At 46.1% G+C, this 14,170-nt stretch overlaps 1 protein-coding gene across 1 annotated transcript; it reads left to right on the forward strand.

The window, feature by feature from the left end:
* Positions 1 to 5: 5 nt before the first annotated feature.
* LOC120041059 (delta-like protein 4) lies at positions 6 to 12,923 on the forward strand (the record flags this gene model as incomplete). Its single annotated transcript, XM_038986025.1, has 5 exons — positions 6 to 116; positions 2,471 to 2,690; positions 4,048 to 4,807; positions 10,987 to 11,098; positions 11,807 to 12,923. Coding segments are annotated over 5 exons (1,209 nt in total), but the record flags the coding sequence as incomplete, so codon positions are not given.
* Positions 12,924 to 14,170: the final 1,247 nt, after the last annotated feature.

The following is a 14,170-nucleotide window of genomic DNA, read 5'->3' on the forward strand; positions in this document are numbered from 1 at the left end:
ACACGGGTCAAGGCAGCTATACTTGTACCTGTCCCCCTGGGTTCACTGGGGTCAACTGTGAGCTGGAGCTGCAGGAGTGTGACAGCGACCCCTGCAGGAACGGAGGACTGTGCACGGTAAGCAGTGGTTAGATAGATATGTTAGAAGGGACAGCACCGTGGAGGAATGGGACAGCACCGTGGAGGAAGGGACAGCACCGTGGAGGAAGGGGACAGCACCGTGGAGGAAGGGGACAGCACCGTGGAGGAAGGGACAGCACCGTGAAGGAAGGGGACAGCACCGTGGAGGAAGGGACAGCACCGTGAAGGAAGGGGACAGCACCGTGGAGGAAGGGACAGCACCGTGGAGGAAGGGGACAGCACCGTGGAGGAAGGGACAGCACTGTGGAGGAAGGGACAGCACCGTGGAGGAAGGGGACAGCACCGTGGAGGATGGGGACAACACCGTGGAGGAAGGGGACAGCACCGTGGAGGAAGGGGACAGCACCGTGGAGGAAGGGACAGCACCGTGGAGGAAGGGACAGCACCGTGGAGGAAGTGGTTAGATAGACAGGTTAGAAGGGACAGCACCGTGGAGGAAGGGACAGCACCGTGGAGGAAGGGACAGCACCGTGGAGGAAGGGACAACACCGTGGAGGAAGGGGACAGCACCGTGGAGGAAGGGGACAGCACCGTGGAGGAAGGGACAGCACTGTGGAGGAAGGGACAGCACCGTGGAGGAAGGGACAGCACTGTGGAGGAAGGGACAGCACCGTGGAGGAAGGGACAGCACTGTGGAGGAAGGGACAGCACTGTGGAGGAAGGGACAGCACCGTGGAGGAAGGGACAGCACCGTGGAGGAAGGGACAACACCGTGGAGGAAGGGGACAGCACCGTGGAGGAAGGGGACAGCACCGTGGAGGAAGGGACAGCACTGTGGAGGAAGGGACAGCACCGTGGAGGAAGGGGACAGCACTGTGGAGGAAGGGACAGCACTGTGGAGGAAGGGACAGCACCGTGGAGGAAGGGACAGCACTGTGGAGGAAGGGACAGCACCGTGGAGGAAGGGACAGCACTGTGGAGGAAGGGACAACACCGTGGAGGAAGGGGACAGCACCGTGAAGGAAGTGGCTTTAGATAGACATGTTAGAAGGGACAGCACCGTGGAGGAAGGGACAGCACCGTGAAGGAAGTGGCTTTAGATAGACATGTTAGAAGGGACAGCACCGTGGAGGAAGGGACAGCACCGTGGAGGAAGGGACAACACCGTGGAGGAAGGGGACAGCACCGTGAAGGAAGTGGCTTTAGATAGACATGTTAGAAGGGACAGCACCTTGGAGGAAGGGACAGCACCGTGGAGGAAGGGACAGCACCGTGGAGGAAGGGGACAGCACCGTGGAGGAAGGGACAGCACCGTGGAGGAAGGGGACAGCACCGTGGAGGAAGGGGACAGTACCGTGGAGGAAGGGACAGCACCGTGGAGGAAGGGGACAGCACCGTGGAGGAAAGGGACAGCCCCTGTAGGAACGGAGGACTCTGCACAGTGAATTAGTAAGCACTAGATGACCGCGTTAGATGGGACAATGCCTGCAGGAACGCCCGTTAAGGAGTACGTGCTAGATGGCCCCCTGCAAGTCACTAAATGCCCAGGCTAGAAGCGACAAAAAGTGGCAATATTGTCAGAACTGATGAGCAGATGGGTACACTATAAATACAAAAGTATGTGGACACCCCTTCAAATGACTGGATTCAGCTATTTCATTCGAACACACCGCCATGCAATCTCCATAGACAAACATTGTCACTAGAATGGCCTTACTGAAGATCTCAGTGTCTTTCAATGTGGCACCGTCACGGTATACAATGACATTCTAGACAATTCTGTGCTTCCAACTTTGTGGCAACAGTTTGAGGAAGGCCCTTTCCTTGTTTCAGCATGACAATACCCCCCGCGCACTAAGCGAGATCCATACAGAAATGGTTTGTTGAGATCGGTGTGGATGAATTTGACTGGTCTGCACAGAGCCCTGACCTCAACCCCATCAAACACCTTTGGGAGGAATTGAAACGCCGACTGCGAGCCAGGCCTAATCGCCCAACATCAGTGCCAACCTCACTAATGCTGTTGTGGCTGAATGGAAGCATGTCTCCACAGGAATGTTATAACATCTAGTGGAAAACCTTCCCAGAAGAGTGGAGGCTGTTATAGCAGCAAAAGCAGGGACCAACCTCATATTAATGCTCAATAATTTGGTATGAGATGTTTAGACAAGCAGGTGTCCACATACATTTGGTCATGTTATGTACTTAAAGGTACTGGGTTAGAACTACGCTGCCTGGACCAAGGTGGCCCACTAAATACCCAGCCTAAAAGGGACAATAGCAGAGTTATTGTCAGAACTGATGTGAGAGGAAGGAAGGATTGCATTTTTAGAAACGACTGTAATCCAAACTGTCTTGACCTTTTAGATCTTAACTCTCTCCCTTTATAGAACCTGGATGTTGGCTACAGGTGTTCGTGTCCACAGGGCTTCGAGGGTTCCCACTGTGAACACAGCCTGCTGACCTGTGCTGACTCCCCCTGCTTCCACAGCGGACAGTGCCATCAGAAGGACAACGGGCATAGCTACATCTGCGAGTGTCCTCCCGGATACACAGGACTCAACTGTGAGAAGAGAGTGGACAAGTGCACATCTCTTCCCTGTGCCAACGGTATGCTACGGCCTCTCTCCACTCTTCTTTCCGCTATCCCCCCCTTCTCTTCCCCTGAATTCCTCAGGCAGGTTGGAAGTGTGTGATGGAACCTACTATCTCTCTCCACCCCTCTTCTCTCTCCCCCTCCTCCCCTTCTTCCCTTCTCCTGAATCCCTCAGGCAGGTTGGAAGTGTGTGATGGAACTACTATCTCTCTCCCCCTCTTCTCTCTCCCCCCTCCTCCCCTTCTCCTGAATTCCTCAGGCAGGTTGGAAGTGTGTGATGGAACCTACTATCTCTCTCCACCCCTCTTCTCTCTCCCCCCTCCTCCCCTTCTTCCCTTCTCCTGAATTCCCCTTGGGCCGGCAGTCTGGATTGTTATGGAACAACAGGAATCTGTGGGAACTGTGTGTCTATTGTGCTGGATGGTAAACATGTGATGGCTTCCAGTCGGCTTCAAGGAATGTCACCCAATACTGTTCATTCAGTCAAGCCTGTACTAGTTTGAACAGAGGATGAAGGAAAATACTGTTGATGGACAAATAATGTGATACATATCAAATCCACATGGACTTGGTTCAGGGTGACCTTTTAGAGACGCACTCATGCTTGTTGTGGTGCATGGATTTAGTGATGAAGGGAAAGGCCAAAATAATTCAGACTTGAGACTTCGCATCTGATGGTTACCGAGACCTCAAGATGTGTAGTGGGAAGTAAGGGAAAAGGGGAATATCTAGTCAGATGTCCAACTGAATGTTTTCAACTGAAATGGGGCTTGCCCTAATCACCATCCACGTCTTCGGCGCCCGGGGAACAGTGGGTTAACTGCTTTGCTTAGGGGCAGAATGACAGATTTTTACCTTGTCCGCGCGGGGATTCGATCCGGCAACCTTCCGGTTACTGGCCCAATGCTCTAACCACAGTGATGTAGTGTGACATAGTGTGACATAGTATGACGTAGTGACGTAGTGGGAAGTAGTGACGTAGTGGGAAGTAGTGACGTAGTGGGAAGTAGTGACGTAGTGGTGTAGTGTGTAGTGACGTAGTGGTGTAGTGTGTAGTGACGTAGTGGTGTAGTGTGTAGTGACGTAGTGGTGTAGTGTGTAGTGACGTAGTGGTGTAGTGTGTAGTGACGTAGTGGTGTTGTGTGTAGTGACGTAGTGGTGTAGTGTGTAGTGACGTAGTGGTGTAGTGTGTAGTGACGTAGTCGGAAGTAGTGATGTAGTGACGTAGTGGTGTAGTGTGTAGTGACGTAGTGTGAAGTAGTGACGTAGTGGGAAGTAGTGATTGTTTCTGGACAGGGCCTATTGTGTATGTCTGCATGCGTGTTCTCTCCTCCAAGACCCTGACCCCTGACCCCTTGTGTCTCTCTCCAGGCGGTCTGTGTTTGATCCACGGTGGCGTGCGTCTGTGTAGCTGTCGCTCCGGTTTCACCGGCCAACGCTGTGAGATCAACATCAACGAGTGTGCCGGGAACCCCTGCACCAACGGAGGGACCTGCCTGGACCGCATCAACGACTACACCTGTGCCTGCCCCCCGGGGTACGCCGGACGAAACTGCGACCGCAGCCTGGACGAGTGCTCCATCCACCCCTGTCTTAACGGAGGGCTCTGCACAGGGGGAGGAGGGCCGGGGAAACCCCCTGCCACCTGTATCTGTCCCGCTGGCTTCACCGGATCACGCTGCCAGTTCTTTGCTGTGACCCTGCCGGTGGGTGGGGAGAGGATCAATGGAGAGGGCCAAGATGGCTTCCAGTGGGCGGCAGTTTCCTTGGCTGTAGGGCTGGTTGCATTACTGGTGCTGCTATGCATGGTTGGGCTGGCTCTACGGCACATCCACAGGCAGACCGGCAGGGACAGGGGAGATGGGGAGACCATGAACAACCTATCAGATGTACAGAGGGATAACCTAATCCCCGCCTCCCAGCTGAAGAACACCAATCAGAAGGTTGGACTGGAAGTGGACTGCGAATCAGAGAAGTCAAACTTCATCCATAAGAACTATCAATTGGACTCGTATAGTAACGCAAAGTCAAAGGAGTTGAAGGATGATACGTCGCAAGAGGATAAAAGCAAAAGTCATGTGATCTACGACAAGTGTTTAGAAGAGAAAATACCGCTGAGTAGAATGTACAGGTAAGAAAAGCATTTTTTTTGGTCTAAATTAAGCTTTTCGATGAGTTTTATCTCGATTCTGAAATGTTAGACCACATCTGCAAACATGAAGAACTAGCCAACTGCTTCTGCAATGACACATTGAGACATAGGCTACTAAAAGCTCTATACTTACAGCTCTATACTCTAGGAAACTGTTTCAGTACAGCTCTATACTTACAGCTCTATACTTACAGCTCTATACTTACAGCTCTATACTCTAGGAAACTGTTTCAGTACAGCTCTATACTTACAGCTCTATACTTACAGCTCTATACTTACAGCTCTATACTCTAGGAAACTGTTTCAGTACAGCTCTATACTTACAGCTCTATACTTACAGCTCTATACTCTAGGAAACTGTTTCAGTACAGCTCTATACTTACAGCTCTATACTTACAGCTCTATACTCTAGGAAACTGTTTCAGTACAGCTCTATACTTACAGCTCTAGGAAACTGTTTCTGTACAGCTCTATACTTACAGCTCTATACTCTAGGAAACTGTTTCAGTACAGCTCTATACTTACAGCTCTATACGTACAGCTCTATACTCTAGGAAACTGTTTCAGTACAGCTCTATACTTACAGCTCTATACTTACAGCTCTAGGAAACTGTTTCAGTACAGCTCTATACTTACAGCTCTATACTTACAGCTCTATACTTACAGCTCTAGGAAACTGTTTCAGTACAGCTCTATACTTACAGCTCTATACTTACAGCTCTAGGAAACTGTTTCAGTACAGCTATATACTTACAGCTCTATACTTACAGCTCTAGGAAACTGTTTCAGTACAGCTCTATACTTACAGCTCTAGGAAACTGTTTCAGTACAGCTCTATACTTACAGCTCTAGGAAACTGTTTCAGTACAGCTCTATACTTACAGCTCTAGGAAACTGTTTCAGTACAGCGCTATACTTACAGCGCTATACTTACAGCTCTATACTTACAGCTCTATACTCTAGGAAACTGTTTCAGTACAGCTCTATACTTACAGCTCTAGGAAACTGTTTCAGTACATCGCTATACTTACAGCTTTATACTTACAGCTCTAGGAAACTGTTTCAGTACAGCTCTATACTTACAGCTCTATACTTACAGCTCTATACTTACAGCTCTAGGAAACTGTTTCAGTACACCTCTTGAAAACAGCTCTATACTTACAGCTCTATACTTACAGCCGCAATTCAATATGTGTGTGAAAGGTCAAGGCCATTCTATGGGCTCTACATCTTTTCTGATACCCCCACCCACCCACCCAGCCAAAGGATCAACAGTCAAGTCCGACGACTTAAACCATAACCCCCAATCCCCCACCTCCAAGCTTCTAGCTTGCTAATGATTTCAAATGATCTTTTAATCTCATTAACTCCAAAGACTTTTACTAAAAACAGACCACAACAGACAGACTCCTTAGAAACACAATACTGGTCTTAGTTAATATGTTTGACTGTTGCTGAGCCATACTCCCCTCCCCCTGTCTCTCTGTGTGTAGAAGGGTGATTGTACAGAAGTGGTATGAAATTGGGGGGGGGGAAAAAGAGAGAAAAAAAGACTGATTATTTTTTCCAAACTTTCAGCTTTTTTACGTCTTACAGGATATGTCAGGTAGTACTCCTCACACACTGTCACTACGGAAACGGTGAAAAAGTCTCAGTAAAAGTAGAACCATAAACAATAGTAATCATTTTGATTAACCTTGTATTACGGTTAAAACATTTTTTTATGTTATTTGTATACCAAATTAACAAATGAGTAAAAAACATTGTTTTAAAACTGATTCTAAAAATCTTTTAAATTGAGAGTAATATTATCTCTTGTTTTCTGTAAAATGTTCAATGTTGATCGTATGAATCTGAAACTTGTTGATTGATTGAATTATGCATCGTATTAATGATGTTGTTTCGATGTTCACATTTTTCAAATTCTTTACCTACTTTTATTTTGTGCAAAATAACAGGCATTTCGGTGACAACTGGAAATCATACAGATACATAGAGGACTCTATATGGATATAACACATTTTACTATAGATGTTGAGTTTATGGGGCTGCCACCATTTTAAAGTAGCCAACTTGTTGGAAGTGGTCAGCCAATGATCAGAGAGTATTGTCTTCTTCAAATTGGATTGCCTATGGCTTGTAAACCAAAGAATAAGGTCATATCCCAGAGCCAAGATTTATACCAGGATATTGGTCCCAAGATCCAACCCAGTGAGTTGACACCATGACAAGTTAAAGACCGAATGTATGTGGTTTCCAGAACAACACCACTGATCCAGAGTCCAGAGGCCGTTGCTTCAATTGTAAGAAAGTAAAGTAGAGTAAGCTTGAGTACAGTAGAGTAGAGTAGGGTACAGTAGAGTAGGGTACAGTAGAGTAGGGTACAGTAGAGTAGGGTACAGTAAAGTAGGGTACAGTAGAGTAGGGTACAGTAGAGTAGGGTACAGTAGAGTAGGGCACAGTAGAGTAGGGTACAGTAGAGTAGGGTACAGTAGAGTAGGGTACAGTAGAGTAGGGCACAGTAAAGTAGGGTACAGTAGAGTAGGGTACAGTAGAGTAGGGTACAGTAGAGTAGGGTAGAGTAGAGTAGGGCACAGTAGAGTAGGGCACAGTAGAGTAGGGTACAGTAGAGTAGGGCACAGTAGAGTAGGGCACAGTAGAGTAGGGTACAGTAGAGTAGGGTACAGTAGAGTAGGGTACAGTAGAGTAGGGCACAGTAAAGTAGGGTACAGTAGAGTAGGGTACAGTAGAGTAGGGTACAGTAGAGTAGGGTACAGTAGAGTAGGGTAGAGTAGAGTAGGGCACAGTAGAGTAGGGTACAGTAGAGTAGGGTACAGTAGAGTAGAGTACAGTAGAATAGAGTAGGGTACAGTAGGGTACAGTAGAGTAGGGTACAGTAGAGTAGGGTACAGTAGAGTAGGGTACAGTAGAATAGAGTAGGGTACAGTAGGGTACAGTAGAGTAGGGTACAGTAGAGTAGGGTACAGTAGAGTAGGGTACAGTAGAGTAGAGTAGGGTACAGTAGAGTAGGGTACAGTAGAGTAGGGTAGAGTAGAGTAGGGTACAGTAGAGTAGGGTACAGTAAAGTAGGGTACAGTAGAGTAGGGTACAGTAGAGTAGGGTACAGTAGAGTAGAGGAGAGTAGGGCACAGTAGAGTAGGGCACAGTAGAGTAGGGTACAGTAGAGTAGGGTACAGTAGAGTAGAGTACAGTAGAATAGAGTAGGGTACAGTAGGGTACAGTAGAGTAGGGTACAGTAGAGTAGAGTAGGGTACAGTAGAGTAGGGTACAGTAGAGTAGGGTAGAGTAGAGTAGGGTAGAGTAGAGTAGGGTACAGTAGAGTAGGGTACAGTAGAGTAGGGTACAGTAGAGTAGAGTAGAGTAGGGTACAGTAGAGTAGAGGAGAGTAGGGCACAGTAGAGTAGGGCACAGTAGAGTAGGGTACAGTAGAGTAGGGTACAGTAGAGTAGAGTACAGTAGAATAGAGTAGGGTACAGTAGGGTACAGTAGAGTAGAGTAGTGTACAGTAGAGTAGAGGAGGGTACAGTAGAGTAGAGGAGAGTAGGGCACAGTAGAGTAGGGCACAGTAGAGTAGGGTACAGTAGAGTAGAGGAGAGTAGGGCACAGTAGAGTAGGGTACAGTAGAGTAGGGTACAGTAGAGTAGGGTACAGTAGAGTAGAGTACAGTAGAGTAGAGTACAGTAGAATAGAGTACAGTAGAATAGAGTAGGGTACAGTAGAGTAGGGTACAGTAGAGTAGGGTACAGTAGAGTAGGGCACAGTAGAGTATGGTACAGTAGAGTAGGGTACAGTAGAGTAGGGTACAGTAGAGTAGAGTACAGTAGAATAGAGTAGGGTACAGTAGGGTACAGTAGAGTAGGGTACAGTAGAGTAGAGTAGGGTACAGTAGAGTAGGGTACAGTAGAGTAGGGTAGAGTAGAGTAGGGTAGAGTAGAGTAGGGTACAGTAGAGTAGGGTAGAGTAGAGTAGGGTGGAGTAGAGTAGGGTACAGTAGAGTAGGGTAGAGTAGAGTAGGGTACAGTAGAGTAGGGTACAGTAGAGTAGGGTACAGTAGAGTAGGGTAGAGTAGAGTAGGGTGGAGTAGAGTAGGGTACAGTAGAGTAGGGTACAGTAGAGTAGGGTACAGTAGAGTAGGGTACAGTAGAGTAGAGTAGGGTACAGTAGAGTAGGGTACAGTAGGGTAGGGTACAGTAGAGTAGGGTACAGTAGAGTAGGGTACAGTAGAGTAGGGTACAGTAGAGTAGAGTACAGTAGAGTAGAGTACAGTAGAATAGAGTACAGTAGAATAGAGTAGGGTACAGTAGAGTAGGGTACAGTAGAGTAGGGTACAGTAGAGTAGGGCACAGTAGAGTATGGTACAGTAGAGTAGGGTACAGTAGAGTAGGGTACAGTAGAGTAGAGTACAGTAGAATAGAGTAGGGTACAGTAGGGTACAGTAGAGTAGGGTACAGTAGAGTAGGGTACAGTAGAGTAGGGTAGAGTAGAGTAGGGTAGAGTAGAGTAGGGTACAGTAGAGTAGGGTAGAGTAGAGTAGGGTGGAGTAGAGTAGGGTACAGTAGAGTAGGGTACAGTAGAGTAGGGTAGAGTAGAGTAGGGTACAGTAGAGTAGGGTACAGTAGAGTAGGGTAGAGTAGAGTAGGGTGGAGTAGAGTAGGGTACAGTAGAGTAGGGTACAGTAGAGTAGGGTACAGTAGAGTAGGGTACAGTAGAGTAGAGTAGGGTACAGTAGAGTAGGGTACAGTAGGGTAGGGTACAGTAGAGTAGGGTACAGTAGAGTAGGGTACAGTAGAGTAGAGTAGAGTAGGGTACAGTAGAGTAGGGTACAGTAGGGTACAGTAGAGTAGGGTACAGTAGAGTAGGGTACAGTAGAGTAGGGTAGAGTAGGGTACAGTAGAGTAGGGTAGAGTAGAGTAGGGTAGAGTAGAGTAGGGTGGAGTAGAGTAGGGTACAGTAGAGTAGGGTACAGTAGAGTAGGGTACAGTAGAGTAGAGTAGAGTAGGGTACAGTAGAGTAGGGTACAGTAGGGTACAGTAGAGTAGGGTACAGTAGAGTAGGGTACAGTAGAGTAGGGTACAGTAGAGTAGGGTACAGTAGAGTACAGTAGAGTACAGTATAGTAGGGTACAGTATAGTAGAGTACAGTAGAGTACAGTAGAGTAGGGTACAGTAGAGTACAGTACAGTAGAGTACAGTACAGTAGAGTACAGTAGAGTACAGTAAGGTACAGTAGAGCAGTGTACAGTAGAGTAGGGTACAGTATAGTAGAGTAGGGTACAGTAAAGTAGGGTATAGTAGAGTAGGGTATAGTGGAGTAGGGTACAGTAGAGTAGGGTTGAGTAGGGTAGAGCAGAGTAGGGTAGTAGAGTACAGTAGGGTAGAGTAGAGTTCAGTAGAGTTCAGTACAGTACAGTAGAGTAAGGTACAGTATAGTACACAGGTGTCAAACTCATTCCACGGAGGGCCGAGTGTCTGCGGGTTTTCGCTCCTCCCTTGTACTTGATTGATGAATTAACATCACTAATTAGTTAGGAACTCCCCACACCTGGTTGTCTAGGGCTTTATTGAAAGGAAAAACCAAAAACCTGCAGACACTCGGCCCTCCGTGGAATGAGTTTGACACCCCTGGTATAGTAGGGTACAGTAGAGTACAGTATAGTAGGGTACAGTAGAGTAGAGTAGAGTACAGTATAGTAGGGTACAGTAGAGTAGAGTAAGGTACAGTATAGTAGGGTACAGTAGAGTACAGTATAGTAGGGTACAGTACAGTAGAGTAAGGTACAGTATAGTAGGATTCAGGAGAGTACAGTAAGGTAGACAGCCACCTGTGTAAACAATGACTTTATAATATATTATTGTAACAATATGTTTGTTCTTGTCTTGGATTGAATTAGAAAATTTCACGATGTAAATAATTGTCCTACATTTTTGAGATTTTCGAGTTATTTTGGGGTGGGGACAGCCATTTTACACCACTTCTGTAGAATCACCCATTGATATGTTTTCCCTCTCTATACCTCTGTCTCCCTGTACATTCTTTTCCACCCCCATCAGTAGGCTACCCGATGCCTAGTTTGACCATATGCTTCTACTTTTAAAGGTTGACTGTCTGAATGTGTGTGTTGATTTGTGGTGTTGCAGTGAAAAGTCGGAGTGTAGGATATCAACGATATGTTCCCCTCGAGACTCTCAGATCTACCAGTCCGTCTTTGTTATAGGAGAGGAACGGAGGGCGTGCGTCATAGCAACAGAGGTAAGGATAAATACATACCAAAAAAAATATATATACTTTTTCATCCGTACTTATTTTGCGGTTTCCCTCTACAGCGTTTCACATCACACTTATTGTCAAGTACATTTATTCTTGGTGATGTTATGTTTTTTTATAGATAGACATTGTGGAAATACTACATATTATCTTTTACTGAAACATAAGCCAGGGAAATATCCTGTAAGCCTATATGGCGTAATCATGTATGCCAAGTCAATATGGTGAAATAATCTGATATGGAAATGATCTCACTAAAACTATAAAAGTGTATCAAATCACCGTTCTTCAAACTGACAAGTTGATGGTCTGGAAAGGGGATATAGTGTACCTGGAACAAGCCCCGTTCATCCCACAGAGTTGGATCCCCTGGACTGCTCTCTCTGCACATGCTTTCAGATACGTGTAAAGCTTTAGCATCACGTCGTCTCGTGCTTGAACACAAGCCTATGCATATGGTTTTGATACGTTTAAAGCTGTACTTTGTCTCACAAGCCCTATGTTTTAACATAGAAGCGCTTGAGTGTAATTGAAAGCAGGATGAGCCAAGCAAAAAACATATAGCATAGCCGTAAGAATAGATAACAGAACTGTGCAGTTTCCCTGTTCATAGATAAAAAGGGTAATGTTCCCTCACTGTTTCCTCAGTTCCCACAGCTTGCCTCTAAGTCTCTTTCCTCTCTTCCTCCCCAGGTATAAGCTGTGAGGGGTATGAAGAAGCGAGGAAGCGATAGAGGAGAAACACAATCGAGGCAGAATTTTATTTTTCTGGATTGTTTACAAAAATCTGAGAAGAGACTGTTTATGATGTCACTGCTGATGTCACTGCTGATGTCACTGCTGCTCTGGAACACTTGATGAATGGAGAGAGAGACGATAAGAGAAAGAGATGGACGAACCTCTCCTCTTCTCTGTAAACGAACTAATGAACACTAGCCTGAGAACTTTATAGAACTTTTAACATCGACCGAGTGTTTTGTATACAAAAACGTGTACAGTAGCAATCATGAACCTATTGTGTTCTGGGAACGGTTAAAACAAATGGTTAAATCAACTGTTAAATGGTTAAAAAGACTGACACACAGAGTGTGGAGGGAACTGGTAGAATGTCAGCAAGCAAAACAACAAACTTGAACTGAACTCATCTGTCCTTGGCAGCAATGGAGAAGAGAGTAGGTGAAACGGGACAAATGGCCGGAGCTCGTAGTTGACCCCTGACCTCTCAGTTGACCCCTGCCCGACCTAATCATGGGGACTTCGAAAGCCAACTAATCAAAATGGAGGTGCCTGAGATTCAACTGATCTTTAACCCCTAGCCAGCATAATTCACCAGCTAGGCAAGACCCAAGGTCCAGGGTGGAGCCAACTCGCTGAAACCGACCGACCAACCGCAAACAACCGACTGACTAGTCCTTGAAAACCACAGACTAACCACAACAAAACACTGAGAACGATGAATGTCTGACTGAACAAACAAACTAACGTCTCAACTGTCAATCACTCCAAACAAAACGCCTGGTCGGACTTTTACAGACTTTTTCATTCCATTCAAACGGTGAAAAGATGCAGCCCGAAATTACTAGAAGCCGAAACAAGAGTTTCAATGCTAAAACTAAACACTTGTCTCTTCACGGAGCACTTAAACACCAAAAAGAAAAACAGGTGGGAAATACAATTTTTTCCATCAACAGGAATTTAAAGGAGGAGTATACATCCCAAATGGAACCCTATTCCCTATATAGTAGTGCACTACTATAGACCAGAGCCCTATTCCCTATATAGTAGTGCACTACTATAGACCAGAGCCCTATTCCCTATATAGTAGTGCACTACTATAGACCAGAGCCCTATTCCCTATATAGTAGTGCACTACTATAGACCAGAGCCCTATTCCCTATATAGTAGTGCACTACTATAGACCAGAGCCCTATTCCCTATATAGTAGTGCACTACTATAGACCAGAGCCCTATTCCCTATATAGTAGTGCACTACTATAGACCAGAGCCCTATTCCCTATATAGTAGTGCACTATATAGGGAATAGGGCTCTGGTCTAAAGTAGTGCACTATATAGGGAATAGGGCTCTGGTCTAAAGTAGTGCTCTATATAGGTAATAGGATGTAATTTGGGAGCCAAACAGCCCTGACATGAAGGCGAATAGAAGGACACTGTCACTGCCGGCCTATCGTTGTGAAATTACAGAACCAATGTCATTTTTTAAATTTTTTGTTTATGATTATTTCCAGAGTTTAATTTAAATATTGATTGACACAAATGCTCTTTATATGTTTTATAATATTATTTTGTATATAATGGATATTTATAAGGACAACACTTCTGAAGAATAAAATACTTTTTTCCCTTCAATAAAACTGTTGTTAATTTTGATGCCGCGGAATGAAAAGTGAGATTAGTTTGGTGGTGTCTTTTAATAATGAAGAACTATAACTGATGCTTAGTGTTTTTCTCTAAGTGAGGCAGGTAGCCTAGTGGTTAGAGGCAGGTAGCCTAGTGGTTAGAGCAGGTAGCCTAGTGGTTAGAGCAGGTAGCCTAGTGGTTAGAGGCAGGTAGCCTAGTGGTTAGAGGCAGGTCGCCTAGTGGTTAGAGGCAGGTAGCCTAGTGGTTAGAGGCAGGTAGCCTAGTGGTTAGAGGCAGGTAACCTAGTGGTTAGAGGCAGGTAGCCTAGTGGTTAGAGGCAGGTAGCCTAGTGGTTAGAGGCAGGTAGCCTAGTGGTTAGAGGCAGGTAACCTAGTGGTTAGAGGCAGGTAGCCTAGTGGTTAGAGGCAGGTAGCCTAGTGGTTAGAGGCAGGTAGCCTAGTGGTTAGAGGCAAGTAGCCTAGTGGTTAGAGCAGGTAGCCTAGTGGTTAGAGGCAGGTAGCCTAGTGGTTAGAGGCAGGTAGCCTAGTGGTTAGAGGCAGGTAGCCTAGTGGTTAGAGGCAGGTAGCCTAGTGGTTAGAGGCAGGTAGCCTAGTAGTTAGAGGCAGGTAGCCTAGTGGTTAGAGGCAGGTAGCCTAGTGGTTAGAGCAGGTAGCCTAGTGGTTAGAGCAGATAGCCTA

This window comes from Salvelinus namaycush, unplaced genomic scaffold (genome assembly GCF_016432855.1).
Source record: "Salvelinus namaycush isolate Seneca unplaced genomic scaffold, SaNama_1.0 Scaffold4006, whole genome shotgun sequence".
Taxonomy (NCBI): Eukaryota; Metazoa; Chordata; class Actinopteri; order Salmoniformes; family Salmonidae; genus Salvelinus; species Salvelinus namaycush.